The sequence below is a fragment of the Carya illinoinensis genome, chromosome 7 (genome assembly GCF_018687715.1).
Source record: "Carya illinoinensis cultivar Pawnee chromosome 7, C.illinoinensisPawnee_v1, whole genome shotgun sequence".
Taxonomy (NCBI): domain Eukaryota; kingdom Viridiplantae; phylum Streptophyta; class Magnoliopsida; order Fagales; family Juglandaceae; genus Carya; species Carya illinoinensis.
The window spans coordinates 8,238,773-8,261,454 of record NC_056758.1 but is presented as its reverse complement, the minus strand read 5'-3'; the positions used below and the strand labels follow the sequence as shown (position 1 = coordinate 8,261,454).

At 35.5% G+C, this 22,682-nt stretch overlaps 1 protein-coding gene across 1 annotated transcript; it reads right to left on the bottom strand.

The window, feature by feature from the left end:
* Positions 1-1,827: 1,827 nt before the first annotated feature.
* On the bottom strand, positions 1,828-22,654 carry LOC122315138 (ankyrin-3-like). The gene is made up of 6 exons (XM_043130907.1): positions 22,502-22,654; positions 13,842-13,902; positions 8,823-9,479; positions 4,421-4,570; positions 3,435-3,967; positions 1,828-2,716 (listed from the first exon to the last, which is right to left on the bottom strand). Exons 3-6 carry the CDS (start codon positions 9,388-9,390, stop codon positions 2,102-2,104), a joined length of 1,866 nt encoding a protein of 621 aa, XP_042986841.1. The 5' UTR covers positions 9,391-9,479; positions 13,842-13,902; positions 22,502-22,654; the 3' UTR covers positions 1,828-2,101.
* Between the last annotated feature and the right edge of the window lie 28 nt (positions 22,655-22,682).

The following is a 22,682-nucleotide window of genomic DNA, read 5'->3' as shown; positions in this document are numbered from 1 at the left end:
ACTTCAATTCTATAAAGTTATCTTCTGCAGTAATGTTAGTACTTCAATTTTTTTTTTTTTTTAAAAAAAAACAAGGATATCATACCAAATAGTAAGTTTAGATTGACTTGGGAACACACCATATGGTCAATTTGCTTCTCCATGACAATCAATTTTTAGAAGGGGGGACCTACTAGAAGATATTAACTTTGTTTTTTAATTTTTTGGGTAGTAACATGCTTAAAGAATGTTCAAGTGAGATTTCAAGCATGCGGTTAAGAACACCATCTTAGCACTAATTTCTGTTTCTTTATGAATCTCTAACTCTTTCCTAGCATGCAAATATCACTTGTCCAATAAGAATTATCAAAGCAGTTACATTTCATTTATGGTCATTCCCATGCAACCCGATCCAACAGTGTTCCCTTTTATCCCAGTGGGTAAAACATTAGTGCTGAAGGCTAATGTTTCCAGTATTTTCTCTTACCTAGCAAGAATTTTCAACTTTTAAATTGGAACTTGTTTTCTTCAGGCACATTTTCTAATGTACCTCTTTGTTGTATTACTAATTGGAATGATACAGGTTATTGAGATCACAAAGGAAAGTAAATATGAGCTTGACAAGAAGACATGACTAATTAAGGAATTGACCATTTCATCCTCAAATGGAAGATTTTAGTGCTAGTTGGAAAAGTATATTCTTCTGGCTTTGCTTTGAAGCATACTTAACTAGAAAAGGTTGGTTCAAAATGCTTCCAATCCAAATATTTTTTTGGGTGTTTCTGATGAATGAGGACTGTAAGATCTTTGGAATGGTTTTTGAGTTCTATCTCGGGAGAATCTTAGTGCCCATGCCACATATACTTAGAGTTGCAAAGACTCATTTACCTTAAGATTGCTGTTATCTAGAATTTCTACTAATTAAAAGGTTAAATGGATAGAGAAAAGGTTGGATTGGGTCTCTCAATATGGGAAGAAAGAACTGCATCTTTATGACATTTGTTCTATGAACCATGAAAAATTACTACTGAATACAGTTTCAGTAGTATTTTTTTTATTTATTTTGTAATTGAGTATTTCCAGTGAATTTTAGTCGCCGCAAAAATCTATAAACTCATCCCAATTACTCTATTCCAATGATTTCTATGCATTGCAAAAAGTTCAACTGCAACGAAAAGAATAGATCGCTGCAATAGACCACACATCAGTTGCAGCGATTTATGTATCTATTGCAACAATTTTTTTCGCTTCAATTGATCTTTCTCAACGATTTCTCCTTAAATGGATCACACAATTCCCAGGGATTTTTTCGTTATTTGCAACAACAAAAAAACCGTTGGTAATATTATTTTTCCTAGCGATTGTTTGTTTATCGCTGAAACTTATTAGAAAAGACGCGTTAATTTCGGCGAACGTGCAGCGAATTAAAAAGCGCTGCAATTGATCTAATGCAGTGATTTTGAGAATTTTTGCGACAATTTTGAGCAATGCAAAAGGTCTGATTTCTTGTAGTGAGGTTTGATGTAACTCCGTTGATACCCCTTTATTTTCTACAATGCCTGTGTGTGATCAGTTCATTGGCGACTTACTTGCATATGACGTGACTAATTTTCATGTACTAGTTAATAGAAACAAATGGGTATAAAAAATGAGAGAAAATTATAAACAAAAGTGGTAGGATGTATTGAATTCCATTAATGATCAGTCTCTTAAGATCTGTAGACGTCTGTAGCCCGACTAAGGGATTTTATTTAGTTGTTAACCAATAATTTAGTACCTAATAAACGTAATTTCAATACATAAGATAATATCACAGGATTAAAAATATATATGAATAACTTTTGACCATAATAATATCAAGCTGATTGCATAAATAAAACATAAATCCAACAGTTTCCAACCCTTATATATATATCAAGGAAGGAAGATGACGTTACATACAACTGACCCATTTCGAAAACATAAAAATAGTTATTGGTACATTGATCCATAATAGTAGTCTCAAAGGATGAACACGTGGTATCCCATTATATGACAAGATACTATGCCATTAAACATATATTAGAATTTATGTAACTATTTTTAATAGCATGAGATTTTGTAATAAAATATGCGTACCATGTCATTTAAATAGCGACCTTACAAACTTATTGAAGGGGAAGATAGGGCCAATAAAGAAGATTAAACCCAATCCGAAGGCTGAAGAAGCAATTTTCGGATAGAATTGTGCCAAGACTCCATATGAGCCTGTAGAATAAGCTACCACCAATGCATGAATAGCCCATGGAAGGATTAGCCTGGAGCAATAGTGTAATTTTGAGAATATATCAGTGGCTTCTTCGATTCCAAAAGCCTCGAAATGGAAATACATTGAGACAGTGGACAAAACAAATGAGATGGAATTCGCAATTGCAAATGCGCCGAAAGCCAACTTCTGACCAGAAGTTGCACCATCCTTTATATAAGGCATGGTGAAAATAGCTGCAAAGGTGACAGTGGCAACGAAGGTTGCTACAAGTAAGTTGACATTAGCCTTCTCCTTCATAAAAGAACCGTTTGCCCCTTGTTCTGTTTTCCCATGAATAGATGAGTCATCTTCTTCTTGCTTTGATGTTTTTCTCCTCTCGATTTGTGGTTCGCTGGTCCCAGTAGTTTGTACTTTGATGGTTCTTCTGGGAAACGCTGCTTGTAAACGTGGTAGAAAGCCATAAGGCTCAATTATACTCGTGATGATTTTCTGTAGGTTTTTGAAACAGGCAATGATCAGTAATAGTCTGTATTATAAAGACATTAATGGATTTCCAAGATTATTCTGTCTTCTTTTCAAGATGTGATACATATTGTCCTTTAAATCAAATAGCATTGGATTTATTTATTTATTTATTTATTTTTAAAAGTATAATGTATTATGTTGGAGCCACTAACTACATTTGGATACAAAATTGATTTCAACTCATCTCATTTTATCATTATAATTTTTTTAAAATTCTAACACAAAATAAAATAAATCAATCAATTTTCTCAAATCCTAATACCATAATAATATTAAAAACTATCTCATTTCATTTCACTATCCAAACCTTAGCTAGCTGGGTCAAGATCTTAAAATTGGTCAAATTCTTTGTTCGTGCGTTTGGATGAAGGGATTTGTAGTAGGATATGGATTTGAATCTTTAAAATCCAATTTCCTTGAATGGATTATGTAATAAAACTTGGATTTGGATTTGCACTAAAGCTAAACAAGCCTTTTAATTAAGTTTTCCAAAATCTTGGTTTCCAATTCATGGTTGATTTCAAAACCAAATCCAAATCCAAATTCAAATTCTATACAAAATGCTTAGTTGCTATTCATTAAGTACGGAATATTATTTTGAAATTACTGATCACACGTTAATTATTTATAAAACCTACACGGCTATGTTAAATGAATTTATAGTAGGATATATGGGTCATACCTCAATAGACGGTCTCGCCCTAATCCTTGATTCAAGAATTTCCAAGAAGCTTAGGCCTTCCTTGTTAACAGCCGCTTTGTCCACTCTTATATCGTTCGACAGTGGAAGTAGTGTTTTGAAATGTGCGTGGACAGCAGCCAGATGCAACGGCGTGTTGCCACTGCTATCCTGCTTGTTTATGAGATCATCAGGCACTTTCGAAATCAGAAACCGGAGTGTGAAAAAGCTTTTCCCACTTTCCGCAGCCACATGGAGGGGCGTACGGCCTTTATTGTCCAATAGTTCGTACGTACTAGCAAATTCTGAAACCACCTTCTTCACTACCTTGAGGTGGCCTTGCTCGGCTGCAATGTGAAGAGCAGACATTCCTTCCTTGTCCTTTTTGTAAACCGCCGAAGAACCTGCATGATGTAGTAACAGTTTCATGACTTGCACACTGCCGTAGCATGCAGCATAGTGCAGAGGAGTCCACCCAAAATCATCGGCTTCCGAGGCTAAATTTGGCTCTCTTTGTAGCACCTCCGACAGAAAATCTACAAGAGAACAAAAGGAATTGTTAACAAATGAAGAGAGATAATAAGGCCTCCTTCTCAAGAAAATTCTTCACAGCCTCCGCCAATATTCTTCATTGGCAAATCTCAACTAAAGGTGTCCTCAAAAAGAACAATGCTACGTACAGTCCTTAAATGAGGACTGGCAGGTATAGATAATTTCATCTTTAAAAATTTTTAAAATTACTAAAATATTCATTTTAAAATGCAATCCCAAATAGGGACTGCAAATAGAAATTTTCCCTCAAAAAATCAGATCAGATTTTCAAGTGCTATTCTCATGCAATGAGCAGCCTATTACTTTAAAGATTAAATAGTTCGATTTTACTGAATTTATGTCCTTTATAGAACAACATTGTGCCACCAACTCTCAAACCCAGGACCGGAAACTTTTGAAATAAGAAACAATACCCTACAACAATCTGATGAAATTACCTGCTACAATGTGATCTTCCATGGTTATTGGTCGAATTCGGGAGGCAGGGGGCGAACTGCTAGAATAAGGAAGACAAGCGAAAACCCACTTTATAAGGGAGGCCGCGAACCTTCTCATAAAGGCACTAAGTAAGTCCTGATCTTGACTCTCTGGGATAGCGAGGGGATCGAGAAAAAAACAACAGAAACATGCATTTAGCAATAATAATACTTTATACTACAGACAAGAGACAGATTAAGATGATGGATTTGTAACATATCAAAATATTTTCTCACCTTACTTAATGCGATAGGATCTCTTGTTTTCTTTCTATCTGAATACAACCCACTATTATATACCACAAGATGGGCTTGTAATCAGAGATGGAGCTTAATTCCTTGGCCCCAAGTTCGGTTTTGTGTTTTTTTAATATAATACAAATATTATATATATATATATATATAATATTATTCGATTTAGCATATGAACGTATAGTAGTGGAACTAGCAATTGTGTTGAGGGGGGGCAATTTTTTTATTGTATGACATATTTATGTAAAAAGTAATGCTAAATATAAGGTTTGCAAGCACTACGCACTTTCTTTGAAAAAAAAAGTGGAGTCCACCATTGGAAAATAATTTTTTTCAAGTGGATTTCAAATTTATCTACTTTTTCAAAGGGAATGGGTGAGACTTGCACATGGACCTAGTACTACAAACTCCAATTCTCTTCTATAAATTAAAAAGAGATTGAAAAATTATAAAAACATAACTACAAACTATTTTTCATATATATAGATCATCGACTTTAAATAATTTTTCTTATATTTTCACTTTGAATTCCAGATTAAGAAAACCTAATATTATATAACAAAAAATTTTGGGATTCATATTTATAAATTTCTTATCTCTCCTAATTTTAATTTTAGAAAAAAAAGTAGATAATATATAGAAATTAAACAAAATTTTGGGACTATAAAAAAAAAATTGGAGAGGGAAATTTCTAGGTATATTGAATTTTTTAAAAAACTTAGAAAGCATATAGAGATTATAATTTTTTTGGGCCGTTCATTTTCTATATGTATAAAATTATGCATAAAATCTAAAGATTATTATATGATTTGAAAAAGTTTTTTTGTTGTGGGGAGGGGGTGGGGGTGCCCAAAGTAAATTCGCCATTATGGAGTGCTTTGATTTGCTTAGAATGCTCATTCGATAACTAATAGAAGTAATAATAATGTTACGTTAAATCAATAATTAAGCTTTGAGATTGAGATGCGAAAATGTGTAAGGATAGAGTTTCCTAACATCGTGTCACTGTCTAAGTTTATATGATGCCTCCTAAATCTGCTAAAAGATTGTTCCTATGAAGTTATATATGATCCTTTAGCTTGGTAAACCGATAAGTTATATAAATGATCTAAATTTTTCTACATTGTTATATAAGGTATACTCTAGGAAATCCAGTGTAAATTGTGCTGGCATGATGTTAAATATTGTGATTACTTTTTCTTTTCCCAACTTCCTTTCACAAAGCACAACTAGTACTTAAAAAGTATGAAATGAATCATGCGTCCCAAACGAGGCCTTATTCCTTCTTCTTTTTTTCCCGTGTTTTCTTTGTTTTTTGCTTAGTTCTGGTAACACTCTAGTTGAGTTACTGGCTTGGTTCTGCTTTCTCTCCCAGGGGTTAAGGGGAGAAAATTTATGGTTGATTATCTGTATGTGGTATTCTAATCATGAACCTTGGGTTTAAATTTCTTCGTGCAGGTCAAGTTTGTGTCTACCATGTTTTCACAGTGACTAATAATGTTTAGTAATAAATGCTTATGCTTCCTCCAATTCCAGAGATACAATTTTAAATTAGAAGATGCAACTGCATGTAGTAAAACCTCAAATTGCTTCTGCATGCAGCTCATGATAGTCAGATACCTTGGTTTGTTTCTCAATTGGCTAATAATTAGGTTCCTAATTGGATCCTATATTGCTACAAGAGAAATGGTTTTTTGTGTCCAATTTCTTTTGCATCAACGTAATGTTGGATGCAAAAGGCTAATTTTGTGCATTTACGTCGTTTCAAGAGATCTACTCCGATTAATTTCAATGTTCCTTCCAGTTTCCCTCCCATGTTTGCAGTTAAACATGCATCGCAATCATCAACAAATTCATATGAACATATAATTGAAATGAACAACATTGGTTTTTGCACTTATTCTAAAGACAATTGGGGCATCAGAAGTTAATGATTACTAGCTTATTAGCCTTGTGAATAGGGTATATAAGATCATTTTCAAGGCGCTTGCAAATCAACTAGGAGGAGTTTTGGGGTAGATCATTACGAAACCCTAAAATGCATTGGTATGGGGAAGACAGATTCTGGATTCAATTCTCATTCCCAACGAATACCTTGACAGTAGATTGAAATCGGGAAATCTGGGTCTCTTATGCAAGTTGGATATGGAGAAGGCTTATAATCATGTCAACTATAACTTTATATTTGCTTTGGAGATGTGGTTTTGGAGAGAGGTGGTGCATATAGATGAGGAGTTCTCAGTTTTGGTGAATGGCTGTGTAGTTTGCTTTTTTAATGACTCCTGAGGCTTAAGGCGATGGAATCCCTTATCCCCACTTCTATTTTTCATAACCATGGAGGCACTTAGCAGAAAGATTTTAGCGATGAGTAACTGTGGGTTTTTTGCTGGCTTTTCAGTTGGTCACACACATAAGTACTATCCACATTTCCCATTTATTGTTTGCAGATGATACCCTTATTTTTGCAAGGCAAATCTAAACTCAATTCAGGCACTAATTAAGGGCATTTCTACTTTACTTTGAGGCGGTTTTTGGGTTGAAAGTAAACTTATCCAAGTCAGAATTGGTTCCAGTTGACAACGTTTGTAATATCCGGTTATTAGCTAACACTCTTGGCTTTAAGATCTCTTCTTTCTCTATACCTTGGCCTTCCTTTGGGGGCCAACTCCAAGGCTACAACTATTTGGGATGCAGTAATTGAGAAGATTGATAGGTTTGAAGTGATTATATTTGTCAAAATGTGGTAGGATTACTTTAATTAAAAGCACTATTTCCAACCTATCTACCTTTTTTTTTTTCTTTCTTTTTTTTTTTTTAAATCTTTGTTCCTAATTCATGCGAGTGTGGCGACACGTATTGAGAAACTACATTGTGACTTCTTTTGGTTAAGTGGGAAAAGATATGCTCCCAATCTATTCTGGTGGCTTGGGAGTTAGAAACATGAGGGTGTTCAACCGAGCTTTACTTGAAAAATGGTTATAGTGTTATAATACAAAACCCGAAGCTTTATAGAAGTTGGTGATTGATTATAGATATAGATGCTTGTGGGGGATGATGCTCTAAGGAGGTAAGCAGTGTTTATGGCGTGGGTCTATGGAAGCATATTAGATGATGGTGGCGAGTCTTTGCTTGTCATGCTAGAATGTGATGGGAGATGGCACAATAACTAAATTCTGACATGATATATAGTATGGAGATAGAGCTCTCAGGGACTTATTCCCTACAGTGTTCATACTTGCACGTGAGAAAGAAGCTTCAATGGCAGAGCTCATGGAGAGGGGTGATGATTTACTCAAGTGGAACGTGAGCTTCACTAGGGTGGTCTAAAATTCGGAAGTCAACAACTTTGAAGATTTCTTCCAGGTCATATACTCCATAAGACCATGCATTGAAGGAGTTGATAATTTGTGGTGGAGACCTACCATAAAGGTACATTTTCAGCTCACTCTTTCTATAAGGCCCTCACACAACCGTAGAACAACAACTTTCCATGGAAAAGAATTTGGAGAAACAAAGCCCTTCCTAGGGCGGTATTTTTGGCCTGGACAACATCTTTGGGGAAAACTTTGACAACGGATAACTTTTGGAAATGCCTAGTGGTAGTGGTACAATGGGGTTGCATGTTTAAACAAAGTGGGGAGACTGTGGACCATCTTCTACTACATTGCAAGATTACTAAAGCATTATAGGTTGAGCTAGCATGGGTTATACTGGCTGCAGTGGTCAAGCTTTTGGCATGTTGGGTGAACCTCGGCACCATCCAACAAATTTTAGCCGTGTGTTAGATGATTCTCATATGTCTTCTATAGTGAATTTGGAAGGAATGAAATGACAGGACATTCGAAGACAGGGAGTGTTCATTGGAGGAGATTAGATTATTATTTGTTAGAACCATTTTTCTTTGGGCCAAAGATGTAAATTTCATTGACCTCGATTTTCATGATTTTCTTTTTTCTATTTCTTTCTTCTAAATAGGAGTTATCTCTTGTATACCCCTATGTATTTGGGCCATGCCTATTCATATTAATATAATTTAACTGTTTACCTAAAAAAAAAAAAAAGAAAAGAACATTGGGTTTGACCAAGGTAGGTAGAGGATTAGTGAACTTACTTGCCTCCATCCGAATGATGGCTATGTGCAACACATTCATGTGGTCTCTTCCTCCATAGTGTATTGATTCTGGAGCAGCATTTAAGATGAACTTAGCAGTATGGTAATTGTTTCTTTCTACAGCAAGAAAGAGTGCGGATTCTCCAACTTCATTAACCATCTTAGCTAGCGCTTGATTGTGGTGAATTAGTAACTCCACAACTGAGTGTTTATCATTTCTCACAGCAACGTGCAATGCCGTATCCTTGTCTATGTTTACTGTCTCCAAAATACTTGAACTTGAACGATCTATTAGGAGTTTTGTGATGCCCCAACACCCTATACTTGCTGCAACATGTAGTGGAGTGTCACCTTTCTTATTTTTCTGATTAATAAGTAATTGGTTCAAGTTGATGAGTTTTTTAGCAAATTCTTCTCGTCTGAATTTTGTTGCAACATGTAGAATGGAGTCCTCATTGTCTGTTATCGGCATGAGAATATTCTCAGAACCGTGTAGGTAAGACTCGATCTGGTTAAAGAATGCAGCATCATTTTTAGCTACAGCTCTATAGATATTTGCTGGATCCATCACCTTGAGTTGCAAAACTATATCAAATAAACTAATATTGCTGATGATGAAGCTAATTCAACGGGCTTTCTCAAATCCTACGTAGAAGCCTTCCTTACAAATAAGCAATATAAGAATTAGATTTAGGAAGTACACTCAAGCATATACTGGAAGTAAGTGAATTCTATAGTCATATGATGTACAGTAGCATACGCATCTTCTGTTATGCCCGTCCTTGTAGTGGGACTTTAAGAAGTAGTTTTAGAAAATGACACGAGCATTACTAAACTTTTTATGACTTTTCATTTTCTCGCCAAGATATAAAAGATTCTATAATTAAAAATTGAAACTTGCTTTGTAAATTTAAAAGAGAGTTTACAACGGAATTCATTAAATTAAATTAGAAAGTTCATTATACAAAATATGATTTCATATGTCACATATAACATGCATAGGTTTCAGTTACATTTTCCTGAGTCATGTCTGTCCTAACCAACACTTCCCACACATAGTAATGCTTTTCTTTGTAAAGAAAAATCTTTTTACGTCATTTCATTTTCATTTACATAAGAACATTAAACATAGAACTTGCATAAAACTACTATTGACTTAAACTTCCTTCACTTAAACCAATTCAATTATCCAATAAACCTTCTTCAACTATTTACTTGTATACTTCCTCATAATATTCATAATTGTACAAACTTAAACCTCTACGTATTCATAACTTTCATTTCATTTCACTTGTTCAAACCATCATTCAATCTTTGAAGCATAGCCATTTGCATAAATCTTAAACCTAAGCTATAAACCTAAAGGTCCAACTTCATTTCTAACTAATGATCACACCATCTTTGAGTCCTAACTCCACCTCACCTTCCTTAGTTTCATTTTCTTAAATTCCAAGACCATGACTTAGAGCCCATTAAGGTTACAACTCTCCAATACTCAGCATTCAACTTCATGGCTTATCACAGCATTTGCATCCATTCAAATCAACTAAAAAATGCCCAATATCCTTCCTCCATAAATACAACATACCAAATCTATCCAATGCATACAACCAACCCAAACAACTCATACTCAATTCATCTATCATTCAAGTTCAACATAAACCCACCACACAACCATATAGTCCCACAAACTTCACACATACACAATGCAAGCCATAGTTTGTGACCCACTTGAGGTCACCTTTCAACTTCTTTCATCCAACTTCATGGTCTTATACTTTAAAGTGAGTCTCCATGCATCACTTCAAAGTCCCAAGGCACCAATCCTATCATTTCCATCAATCTCTTTCAAACCATTATTCAATCCTTTAACCATAACCAGTTTCATTTAATCTTAAGCCTATCTACAAACCTAATAGCGCAACTTCATTTCTAACTCATAATGTTAGTTCCCTTACTTCACTTTTAACATTCAAAGCATCACTCATGCAACTTACAAATTAATCTCACTTCAGCATGAGATACAAACTACAATTACAACACCCTTCCACCATATATACACAAACAAATCCAACACCAATTCAAGTCCCCATTCACTTCCTCACATACAAACATATAACACAATCCGAACCACATATACATACACAACCAACCAAAAACAAACATTGACATGGCTTCCCAAGTTTCATCCATACACAATATATTCAATATAAATAAAATCTTTCCACCATAAAAGTTCAACTAAATACACACTATCTTAGTCCATATGCCAAAACATCTTAAACTAACTCAATTAAGTAAGGATAGAAGGACTCATTAACGAAAGTTGCTATCCAACATTTAGAAACCAATACAACCATCATACTTTTCTAACTTCACTACAACTCTATCATTTAATCTCAACACTTCAAGACAATCCATCTCAATCCAAACTTCATACATTAAATGCATCTCAATATAATTCAATTATGTAGCATAGTCCAAAATCAAGCATAATCATGCAATTACAAACCACTTCCATTCTCAAACATCCAATACAAGGGAAGCCAAAGATTAAATATTAAATCTGTCCAATACATGCAGCCAAGCAAAATTACACTTGTACTCTACCCATTTATTACCAAAGATTAACATACAATCCATTCAAAGCACATACTCTATTTAGAAACTTCATCCTTGCACAATATACACGATACATACAATTCTGTCCAAATTCATACAATCAACACCAAGATACACATACTCCATCCATCAATCACTTAAGCTCAACGCAAATACATCACACAACCATTGTTCATGCATGACACACCCAACATATTCACATTTGTCCAATCAACCTTTACGAACACTTTAACCAAATCCATAAGCCTCTTGAAAATATATACAAACACACATCCGCAATCCATAGTCCACTTAACTCCACATAGACCAGACCAACGCAATCCCATACTTCACAATGCTTATGTTGTACTTACAACTCCATTTCAATCCCAACTACACATCACTTCTTCTGAGCTTATCAGAATCAACACATTCAATAAATATATATATATATAAATCTATATAATCTGTCCATATATTCAAACACAGCACCATTTAATTACATAAATTTAATATTCCTTGAGATAAAGAGCGGGGTTTATAACAAAGTTTAGGGCCTAAGAATGTTTCAAATGGTTGCTGGTGGTGAAACCCGTTAGGCCCCAACTTCCTCTCCAACTGGCTGTGCAAATAGGTGCTCAAAGTTTTATAACAGCGAAAGCAACTCTCGTTCTTCTATCCATTTCCTTTTCAGACACTACTGAGATGAGATATGTGTGGAAACAAACAATTCACTAGTACATTTCATTTTAAATTATGATATTTGGTATAGACTTAATTAAAGGATGGTTAGTTACTATAATTTAGTTCAATTCCTTGGCTTGGACAACCTGAGCTACGACTTGGTCACCTTTATTCTATTTTGTAGCTATGCTATCCAAGCATTCAAGATTTCTTTTTATTTTTCCATTTTTGCTTTTGATCTTTGTCGATGAACTTTTTTTTTTTTAGAAGAGTCGGAGCCACCTGTCCACGAGCAGCCATTTCCCACTTTTATTCATAAACCCTCATTTATGGCGGAGGAAAACCGTGGTTACAAACTAGCGAACCCCACCTAAGTCCAAAGCAACAAACAAAACAAGACCAAAACAAGAGACCAGAGAAAATTTCTTTAAAAAAAAAAAAAGTAAATGTAGAAAATTGGAATCTTTAATCTGATTTAGAAAATTTACGACTTGATTAAATTTGATCAAAGTTGACGACAATAATAATTATTGGTTACAACAACTCATGTAACGCCCTAGTCCCGCGTGGGTTGGAGAATTACTTCTCGTCACTTAATATCATATTTCAACCATACAGTCATAGAGTCCAAATTCTCAATGATGCATAGGACTCTTTGTTTCAAATCAACTACTCCAATATAATTATTATTAACACAAAAAAAAATCTCAAAATAAATATCAACTTTCCAAAATATCAAGTTGACAAATCAAAACAAAATTACTGAATAAAATTCTCTAATAACCAAAGTACCCTTTTGTACTTAATCCACTATGCTTACGTAGCCTCATGCATACTTTCAATTTTTGATTCTCAACTGAAATATTCAAACATTTGAAAATATTGTAGAGATAAGGGTTGAGTTATTAAAAGCTCAGTATGTAAAGAACATATACTAGCATGTAAACGTGAGTCTTTTCAAAGAGTTTAGTATGAAAGAAAAATAAATTTCATTTTCAGAATGCATATTCCAAAAAAATGTTATCAAAACATCATAGCGACATTTTAAACTATTCATATTCAAAGACCATTTGGCATAAAATGACTGAACATTTTCATCTTATCACATTATTTAATATCATATCGTATAATATTATATCATATCATATACCATGTTTAACCCTTATGGTAGGGTTGTGTTATCCCCGGTAGCCAAACTAGGCAGTATCAGAATGTGAAACTTTCCCTTATTCATTTTCAAAGCCCCGAGTGTGCACACAGGAAAAAACATGCAAAAAAACTACTTTATTTCCAAAGTGGGTGCACTCGTATTAGAGATGTTGGTACCAACCATATAAATAATCAGAGCCATCTTATCAGAACCAAAAACGAAATCAGAAAGTCATGCCAAAAGTTTTTCAAATGCCATATCATATCAAATAGAGATCTGAACATTTTCATATCATTTTCACATAATCAAAATGGAATCATAGCATCTTCAAATAACATGTACGAAAATTCATAAATTTAATACTTGTTCTTTTACACATTTCAGAAACATGTCAAAATATTGTTCATGCCTATACTAGTTATGTCAGAAAATTATTTCTATTTTAAACAGATTTCATGAGTAATGCAAAACACATAATTAAGATTGTTTTCACATTTCTTTTCAAAACATATCATGCACATTTTTCATAAATCAATCTCAGTTCATTTTTTTTATGCAAAGTCTAGTGTAAGAATCTCGCTTACCTGGACTTTTTAACTTCTCTGAATTTTCTCAAAACAGTGTCAAACGAATATCACTCGTCACCTATAAATACGCACGTAACTTGCATCAACTTCCAATCATGCATGAATTTCTAAATAAGCATGTACTTTACAATTAAAAACCCGAAATGCTTAAATAACTCATAAATCCTAAACCTAAAATTTTCTTTTTAGCCTAACTCACTACAGAATTTTATAGTGCTGCCCCGCCATAATTAAAAACCATTCCAACTTAAAATTCTAACTCACCAGAGAGATCAACATATTTAAAATATTGTATTTAAATATATTAAATAATAGTAAAAACTCGTTTCATAAAATAGGCTTATTCATATTTTAAGTGTTAAAAAAAAAATTTACTTTTATTATTTACTACTAAAATTTTAATTTTTAAAGCTAATACATAGTAATATAATTTAAACCCATAACATTTTATGTATAAATTCAAAGATTTAAAAATCGAACCCATAATGCTGGTAGAAGAATTAAACAATAGTTCGGAGTCAAGATCAACTTGAGGCAACTTAGTTTATGAAGTGAAAGAGTTGATAAAGAGAATACCAAGATGTTCACGCAAATGAGGCAGCTCACAACTTAGCAAAATATGCTAAGCATCTAGAAGATTTGATAGTTTAGTAGAATTCTTTTCCTGAATGTATCTCTCAAATTATTTAGTCTGAATCTATGATGTAATCTGTTACTGTTTAATGAAGAATGTGCTATGTTTGCTATAAATAAAAAAATAAATAAAAAATCAAACCCACCACTAGTAGCCCAAGGTAAAAATGAAGCCCAACTTAAATGAGAAAATCTTCAAAGTGATCAATTTGCTGAAGCTCAAATAACAGCCTTCTAATGATATGTTGTCATGTCACTCATCCATTTCTCATTTTGGAAAATTCTTCTTATCATCTTCACACTTCACACACCACATTTATTTTAATTTTTTTTTATTTTTTCTATAATAAATATGTAATGTGTAGATGATAAATAGAATAATTTAATTAGTTTAATAAGAATAAAATGAAATAAAAAATAAAAAAAATAAAAAATATTATTTTAATATATAAAGTGTGTGGTGTGAGATAATGTGTAGCATTTTCCTTCTCATTCCATGGACCTGTCTAGCAGTGATAAGTGAAAAATCCCCAAATAAAAACCATTCCTCAAATTGAAGCCTGCTCGTCTCCCTCTTCAACCGAAATCTCCCCATGTGAAAAATCTCATCCTCTCCAATCTACTCACTTTCTCCTGGGACCGGCGCGGCCAAATCCCCAAGTAAAAATTTTCTGTTGCCCTACAGACCAAGGGTAATAAAGTAAGAGAAATGCTACCCTGCCGCTTGCATATATCTGCTCCAACTGACCGCTTGACCTGGCAGCTTAATGAATAATATTATATATAATTATTTTTATATATTTTTTATATACTCTATAATTAATTAACCGCTTGACCTGACAGTTTAATAAATAATATTATATATAATTATTTTTATATATCTTTTAAACACTTTATAATTAATTGGATTAATTTTTTTTAATACATAATTAATTATATTATTAAAATAAATAAAAAGTCTACCAAAATGACTAGACATCACATTTTTGCGTCTTGATTGTAGCGCCTGATGTGGCATGAAGAAATAAAATAAAATATCTGCCCTTTTCACGTGATGAGTTCCTGCTCTTTGTGAAGACCGAACCCTATCCCCATCCACCTACCCCCCTCCCCCAAGGCGCCGACCACCATTCTCGGCCCCATCTCCGGCAAGTTTTTCATCTACACACAAAAACTCAAAACCATGCCCCCTCCCTCTCCCTCCCCCATCCCCCAAATTCGACTCAACAAACTCCACGCGACGCCCCCGATTTGACTCCACACGATTCAATTTGCTGTTATTTAATTTCTTATCCATTTGCTGTTACTAAGTTGATGTGTATTGGGTGGATAATGGTATGTTTTTCTGGGATTTTGGGTTGATAGTGATCTTGGTAATGCTGATGCTCTGTTTTTGCTTGTATTTTCGGCTTCCACAACTGGTCCAGCTACTCCCGGTGGCTGGAATGAACTTCCAGGATCTAAGGCTAGTAGAGCTGAAAAGAAAAGGAAGGTGTTCGTGGGAGCCAGTTTTAGAAATGGGTACGAAGATGAGGGACTAAAATCTGCTTCAGAAGCAAGATTGGCTGATGGAAATGCTAGTAATGGGCATAATCCCAAGCTTAACAATCCAAGTGAGCTTCCAACTAGGCGTTCCTCTATTGCACCTGCATTTGATGCTAGAAAGTTGTTGATCGAAAAGGCAAGGACAGAAATTCAGAAGAAATTGAAAGAGATGAAGTTGGTGGCAGAGGCAGCTGTTCCAGTTAAGGAGAATGCAAAAGCACAGACACAACTTGATCGATCCGGACTGGAGATGCACCTAAAACAGCTGATTTAGTCCATTATGCTCTGCAGTTAGAGCTGAAGAAAACCATACCAATCTCAATAACAGTTCCTGACCCTGACTTCCATGACTTTGACAAAGATAGATCAGAGGAATGCTTCAAGCTTAAACAAATATGGGCTTTATATGATGAAGAGGATGGTATGCCTCGCTTGCACTATCTGATCCGTGAGGTCATCTCAGTTGAACCATTTAAGATTCATATTACTTACTTGAACTCTAAAACTGATAGTGAGTTTGGGTTAGTGAACTGGCTGGATTGTGGGTTTACAAAGTCTTGTGGAAATTTTAGAGCGTCCAATTTGGATGTTGTTGATCAAGTTCACGTTTTCTCTCATGTTCTTACCCAGGAGAAAGCTGGTAGGGGAGGCTGCGTACGGATATACCCCAGAAGCGGAGATATTTCGGCGACGGAAGGCACTCGTGGAGGAGGGAGTGGCATTCAGCGACGGGACGGCCACGGGACGTCGAGGGGACGGCGGGCGAGCGAGCGAGGGCAACGGGAGGGCGATAGGAGAGTCTATGATGAACGCACCGAATGTGTTCAAAATGTAGTCGCGAGATTTTCATTCAGCCCCTTTGCGTTTTTTTACATATTAATATTATTATGTGACGTGGCATGACATGTGTCATGACACGTCAGGCAGTCAAATGCAGCGGCATACACTAGCACCACTCATAAAGTAAAGAGTAATGCTACGTATACTCCACTGATATGATTGGTTGGATTAATTTTTTTTTAATACACAACTAATCATATCACTGGAATGCACAAAAGATTCAGGAAAAATGACTGCACATAAAATTTTCCTAAAGTAAATGAGCATTATCCTTACAGAAGACTGCACGGCAGCATCACTTGTGGAAGAAACTGGCTGTGCGACAAGGAAGGTCCGGTGGAGCTGGGTGCGAATCGATGGCGCTGCAGGTGAGGGTTGCTTCAGCTCGTGGTGGAGTACAGAGAGAGAAGAGAGCGTGGTGGCTTAAGCACCCCGATGGGAAAAACTACTCTGTTTTTGGCAAGGGAAAACAGGGGACGTGGAGGCTTGTTCCGTGGTAGTTGATGGAGGAGAACAGCGGTGCAACTGGACTTGTGTTGGACGTGGGCGACGGCTGGACAGAGGGGCTCGAAGTGTTTCGCATGAACTGGTTTGGACGTGCACTTGTCGTTGGCTGAAGACGGTGGTGGCTTACGGTTCTGCTTCCAACGTAGGGCGGTAGTGGTGGCTTAGGGGTGACATCCAGTGTAGTAACTGGCCAACAAGAGGTTTTAAGCGGCTGGTTCGACGAGGTGTGCGATGGCGGTGCGTTTGGTTTGGCTAAGAACGGAGGGTTGCGGCTGGAGGTGTTGCTGAACTTCACCGTTTACGACAGTGAGGTCGTGGTGGCTGCTTGTTTTCGGCTGGCTAGAACGGGGCTTGCCGTGTGGGGAGGGTTGATGCTTGGAGGAAGAAGCTCACGGTGTGGAGGAGAAACTGAATTGGTTGGTTGCAGAGAGAGAGAGAGAGAGAGAAGTAAATGGGGAGAAGTGAGGCTCAGTGAAAGGGAGAGGAGTGGTTATGGAAAGAGAGCAAACCGTTGAGAGATATTAGGCACATAGAAGGAGGGAAAATAGGGGAACGTGCGAACTAAGGGGAAGGGGGAAGACAGGCATCGGCGCAGGTAAGTTTGAGTAGGGGTGAAAACGGTCCTGTCCGGTCGGGTTCGGTCCGGTCCGATTCGGTCCATCATTTTTTCGGTCTATCATTTTTTCTGGACCGGACCGGACCAAACATCTACTCGGTCCGTTTGGTCCAGTCCGCATTCGGTCGGTCCATTCGGTCCGATCTAATTATTCTTTTTTATTCTTTTTTTTCTAAATAAATCAATTAAACATTTTATTTAAATTACTAAATTAAAATTAAGTAAATTATTAATGTATATTATGTAACTAACTCATTAAAAAGAAATTTTATATAATCAATGATACATATTATAAATTATATATACATACATAATACATATTCTAAATTATAAATTATAATATATATATACATACACATATATACATAACGGGAAATTGGTATTAGGTTAGTTAATTTATAATTTACCAATTGTTTTATATTTACTTACAATTTAGGTATTTTACAAAACATTTATCTAATAACTTTAATTAGATACAGATGTAGATGTTAGTAATTAGTTAATGGTGAATTGGTTATAATTAATTGATAATATACACTACTTAATTAATAGAATATTATTTTGTAATTACATATTTAAAATTTTATATTATAAATGGGAATAGATTAGATGAAAATTACATAATTAATTATATAAAATAATATATATATAAAATAAAAATATATATTTTTAATTCGGTCGGTCCGGTCCACTTCGGTCTGTGGAATCATGGACCGTGGATCGGACCGAACTAGTTCGGTCCAAGGAATCATGGAACGAACCCTAACCCTATATTTTTCGGTCTGGTCCGGTCAGTTTTTCCGGTCCGGACCGACCGTTTTACAGCCCTAAGTTTGAGTGGGGGTGACTGTTTAAACAGGAGTCGGCTTAAATGGGTAGGACTATTCATTCGGCCCGGATTTTATCCGACCTGGCCCGAATTCTGGTTTTACCGGATTCCGGTTCTGGGTTTCGGACCGGATTTAATCTAGACCAAAACCCGGATTGCAAAACCTGGACCTATGCGGTCTGGGTACGGATTTAAAATCCAGGTACTGGATTAAAAACCCGATACCCGGTTTCCATTATCCCCCCCTTTTATCTCTAATTTCGCTCGCTCGCTCGCTCTCTCTCTCTCTCTCTCTCTCTCTCTCTCTCTCTCTCTCTCTCTCTCTCTCTCTCTCTCTCTCTCTCTCTCTCTCTCGTTCATTGATTCTGAAAACCCTAGCAGCCTGCCGCCGCTCCAGACTTCTTTGCCTCATTCTTTCTCTCTCTCATCAGGTGAGTAATCGCTACCCTTCTCTCTCTCTCTCTCTCTCTCTCTCTCTCTCTCTCTCTCTCTCTCTCTCTCTCTCTCTCTCTCTCTCTCTCTCTCTCTCTCATTCATCTTAGATTCTGAAAACCCTAATTGCCGCCGCTCCAGACTTCATCTTTGCCTCATTCTCTCTCTCTCATCAGGTGTGTAAACGCTGTCCTTCTCCAGTCGAAACTGTCATCCCTCTCCATCTTCCCGTTCTCTATTTTTTTATTCTCTCTTCGTGATTTTGAGTTTTTTTTTTTTTTTGTTTCTTTTTAAGGGAATGTTTGAATGTTTGAGAAGCATTCGGTTGTGATGGGTTTTAGAGTTTGGGTTTTAGAGCTTGAGCTTGTCAAGCACTGGTCTTTAGCCTTGGATTTTTGGAGTTATAACGCAAATCTGACTAGCATTGTTTCTAGGTCGTTACATTTGTTCTGTTTCTCTATTTCTTTTGTGGGGTTTCTTGAAAAATGTTCACTGTGAAAGACATTCCGTAAAAAAAAAAAAAAAGCTAACTGTGAAAATACTTGTTGTCTTTTAATTTTGTGATTATATTTGGTTATTCTCATGATATATAGATATTAGTTTAATGATACATGAAATTAGTAGTTGGTTTGAGCCTTATATTGATATCAATATCTGGTTTGTGAATGGTTTCAATCAATATGATGCAAAATGTGTTCAATGTTTAGGTAGACAGAGGGTCAAGGTTTGGGAAGAGGGGCGCTCGGGGGGAGGGGGGGTGGTGAAGTTTGGAAAACTATTGTGCTTGCAAGAAAGATACCCTTCTCTGTTTGATGTTTATTTTTTTGGGGGGTGGGGTTGGTTGTAGAAACATGGCCCTCCTATTTGGAATATTTTTTACAAAATTGAGGCTCAAAATGAGGTCAAGGTTAAAAAGAAGGATGTAAATGCGTAGCAGGTAATCATTTTAAGACTTCTGGTATTGAGTTGATGGTGTCAATAGGGACCAGACTTAGATGGAGATACCAAAATAAATATTTTGTTTTAATCCAATATTAAATATTGAGTAATTTCTATAGGTTGTCGACTCTATTGTTGCTCTGCTGCATTACAAGTACTACTAATTTTTTGGTCGTCTGGGTCACTGTTTCAGGAATTGGGTTTTTGTCTCCTGTATTGTTTTTCTGTTTCTTTATGGAATTTGGTTTGGTTTGAAATTGGGTATTAAGGGTCATAGATATTCTTGGTCTTTATAATTCGTCGGTGGGTTTTGAGCGGTGAATAGAGATTGAGGTAGTTAAATTGGTTGTTGGGTTTTTGGTTTCAATTCACAAGAAAATTGGTGAGTCCCAAGAAAGCAGTAAGGGGGAAAGCTCAGGGTCTCAATCACCACCACCATGTAAGATCTTGTATAAGCGCATCATATGGTTCATTTTTATAGATTAAGATGTGTTTGGTAAATGCAGAAATCTCATATTATTTCACTACAATTTATAAATAATTAATTATTATTCACAAATGATTTATTAATTTGTTACTATTATTTACTATTTTTTATTCCTATTAACTATTTTTTCAATACTGTTCAGACTATTTGAGATTACCGCAACATCTAGCCTAATATTCATTGGTTGGGAATTAGGTTCTATTCTTCTTCTTCTTTTTTTTTTCAATAAATGTTTTAAAAACTGGGTTTTAAAAACTGGGTTCTACAAGAAAAGAGGTAGATCATAATTTAATGCACGAACTCTGACTTGCTAACACAGTTTGAAGTTTGAACTTTTGAACAGCAATAGCATAAAGGAAAAAATAGCAGTAAGATCCAAGAGAAACAGAGAAAGCATTAAAAAGAGAGAAAAAAGTTGGTGCAGCTTTGGATTCTTGTTTAGGAAGGGAAAATCAAGGGACCTTTTCTTGTAGGAATTGGAGAGATGCACGGTGGTGGTGCTGATCTCTGGGTTATGTGATGGAAGATGAGTCCCAACCACTGTTTCGTGCAAGTCAAGTGCAGGCCATCTTTTCATTGCTTTTGTTCTATGGTCGTGTTATAGTTTGAAATTTCTGCTGATTGCAGACACAGGGTTGAGAATAGTTTAAGCTAGTTGGTAGTGTTCCTTTCCATGATTTGTGTTTTTCTTTGTTAAAATACATTCTTACTCTTCAGTTTGGGTGGCTGCAGAGAATATACTAACAATTCAATGTGGCAGTTATCTTCTGTTTGGGTGGCTACAGCGAATATACTTGAAGTTTTATTTGGTGTGATTAAATCACATGGAAGACTATGTCATTGATATGTAACTCATGTAATATAATATAATATGTAGTGGATTGCATACATTTTAGTTTTTCATTTTTATATATTTTATTATTCTGGACAATGTTATGCTTTTTAACATTACCTCCTAGAAAAATTTTCACAAAATATAGGCTTTAAAAAAAAAAACAAGGATGATTTTCAACATTTTTTTAAAAATTTCTATAATAAATATAGGCTTTTACATAAAGAGAATTATGCTTTTCAACATTGATTTTTCTTAAAAAGTCTTTAATATAATATAGGTTTTTATTAAAAAAAATTATGCTTTTAAAGCGGAAAAAAAAAAAAAAAAAAAACCGGGTTTTACAAAACCCGGGTTTATCCGGGTTCCGGCCCGGATCTGACCCGGACTAACCCGGTCTGGGTTCCGGTTTGGGTGTACCCGGGTTCCCGAGTCGGAACCCGGATGAACAGCCTTAATTGGTCTCATGGGCTGGTTGCTACAACTCAAGCTTGAACACAGATGATATTTCGGTACGAAGCGTTAGGAGATTTATTTTTACGACTGGAAAAGAATCCTGTCAATATTGTCTCTTTGAAAAGTATGGAAAAATAACAAGTCACTGTTTTATTAGCTCGTGTAAAACATGACTTTACACCGATCCGGTTCAAAAGGTGGCTCAAGTATTAAACGTATAATTCAAAATTTAATTTTAACACCAGCCAATACAAATTTGCCATATAGGATATGTACCAAACTAAAATTCACACCTATATGTACATGATTTCATTTTATTTTTCCATCTCTCCCTCCCTCACCAACCCCCGACACCTGCAACCCCCTCTCTCTCAAGGATGTATATAAAATGATAATGTATTGCTATGAAACATTTTGATTTGAGATTGTCTAACATTTTTACAGCTTCACAAGGAAAATAGCCTATCCAAATAGCTATCTAATTGCAATTAGAAAGAACAGGAGAACCAAGTAAGCCTCCAGAACAATGTAAAGAAATCACCTGAGCTGAGGAAAAGGCTGAAGGAAAACAATGCAAGACGTCGAAAAGTGGTAGCACCCTTCCCTTCAAACTGGTCTGGAACAATGACATGAGAGAAGCTTAAGATATATCTTGGACTAAAAGAGAAGCACCAATAGGTTTCATTTCAAAGAAGAGTTCATCTTTTCCCAAAGCCTCGAAA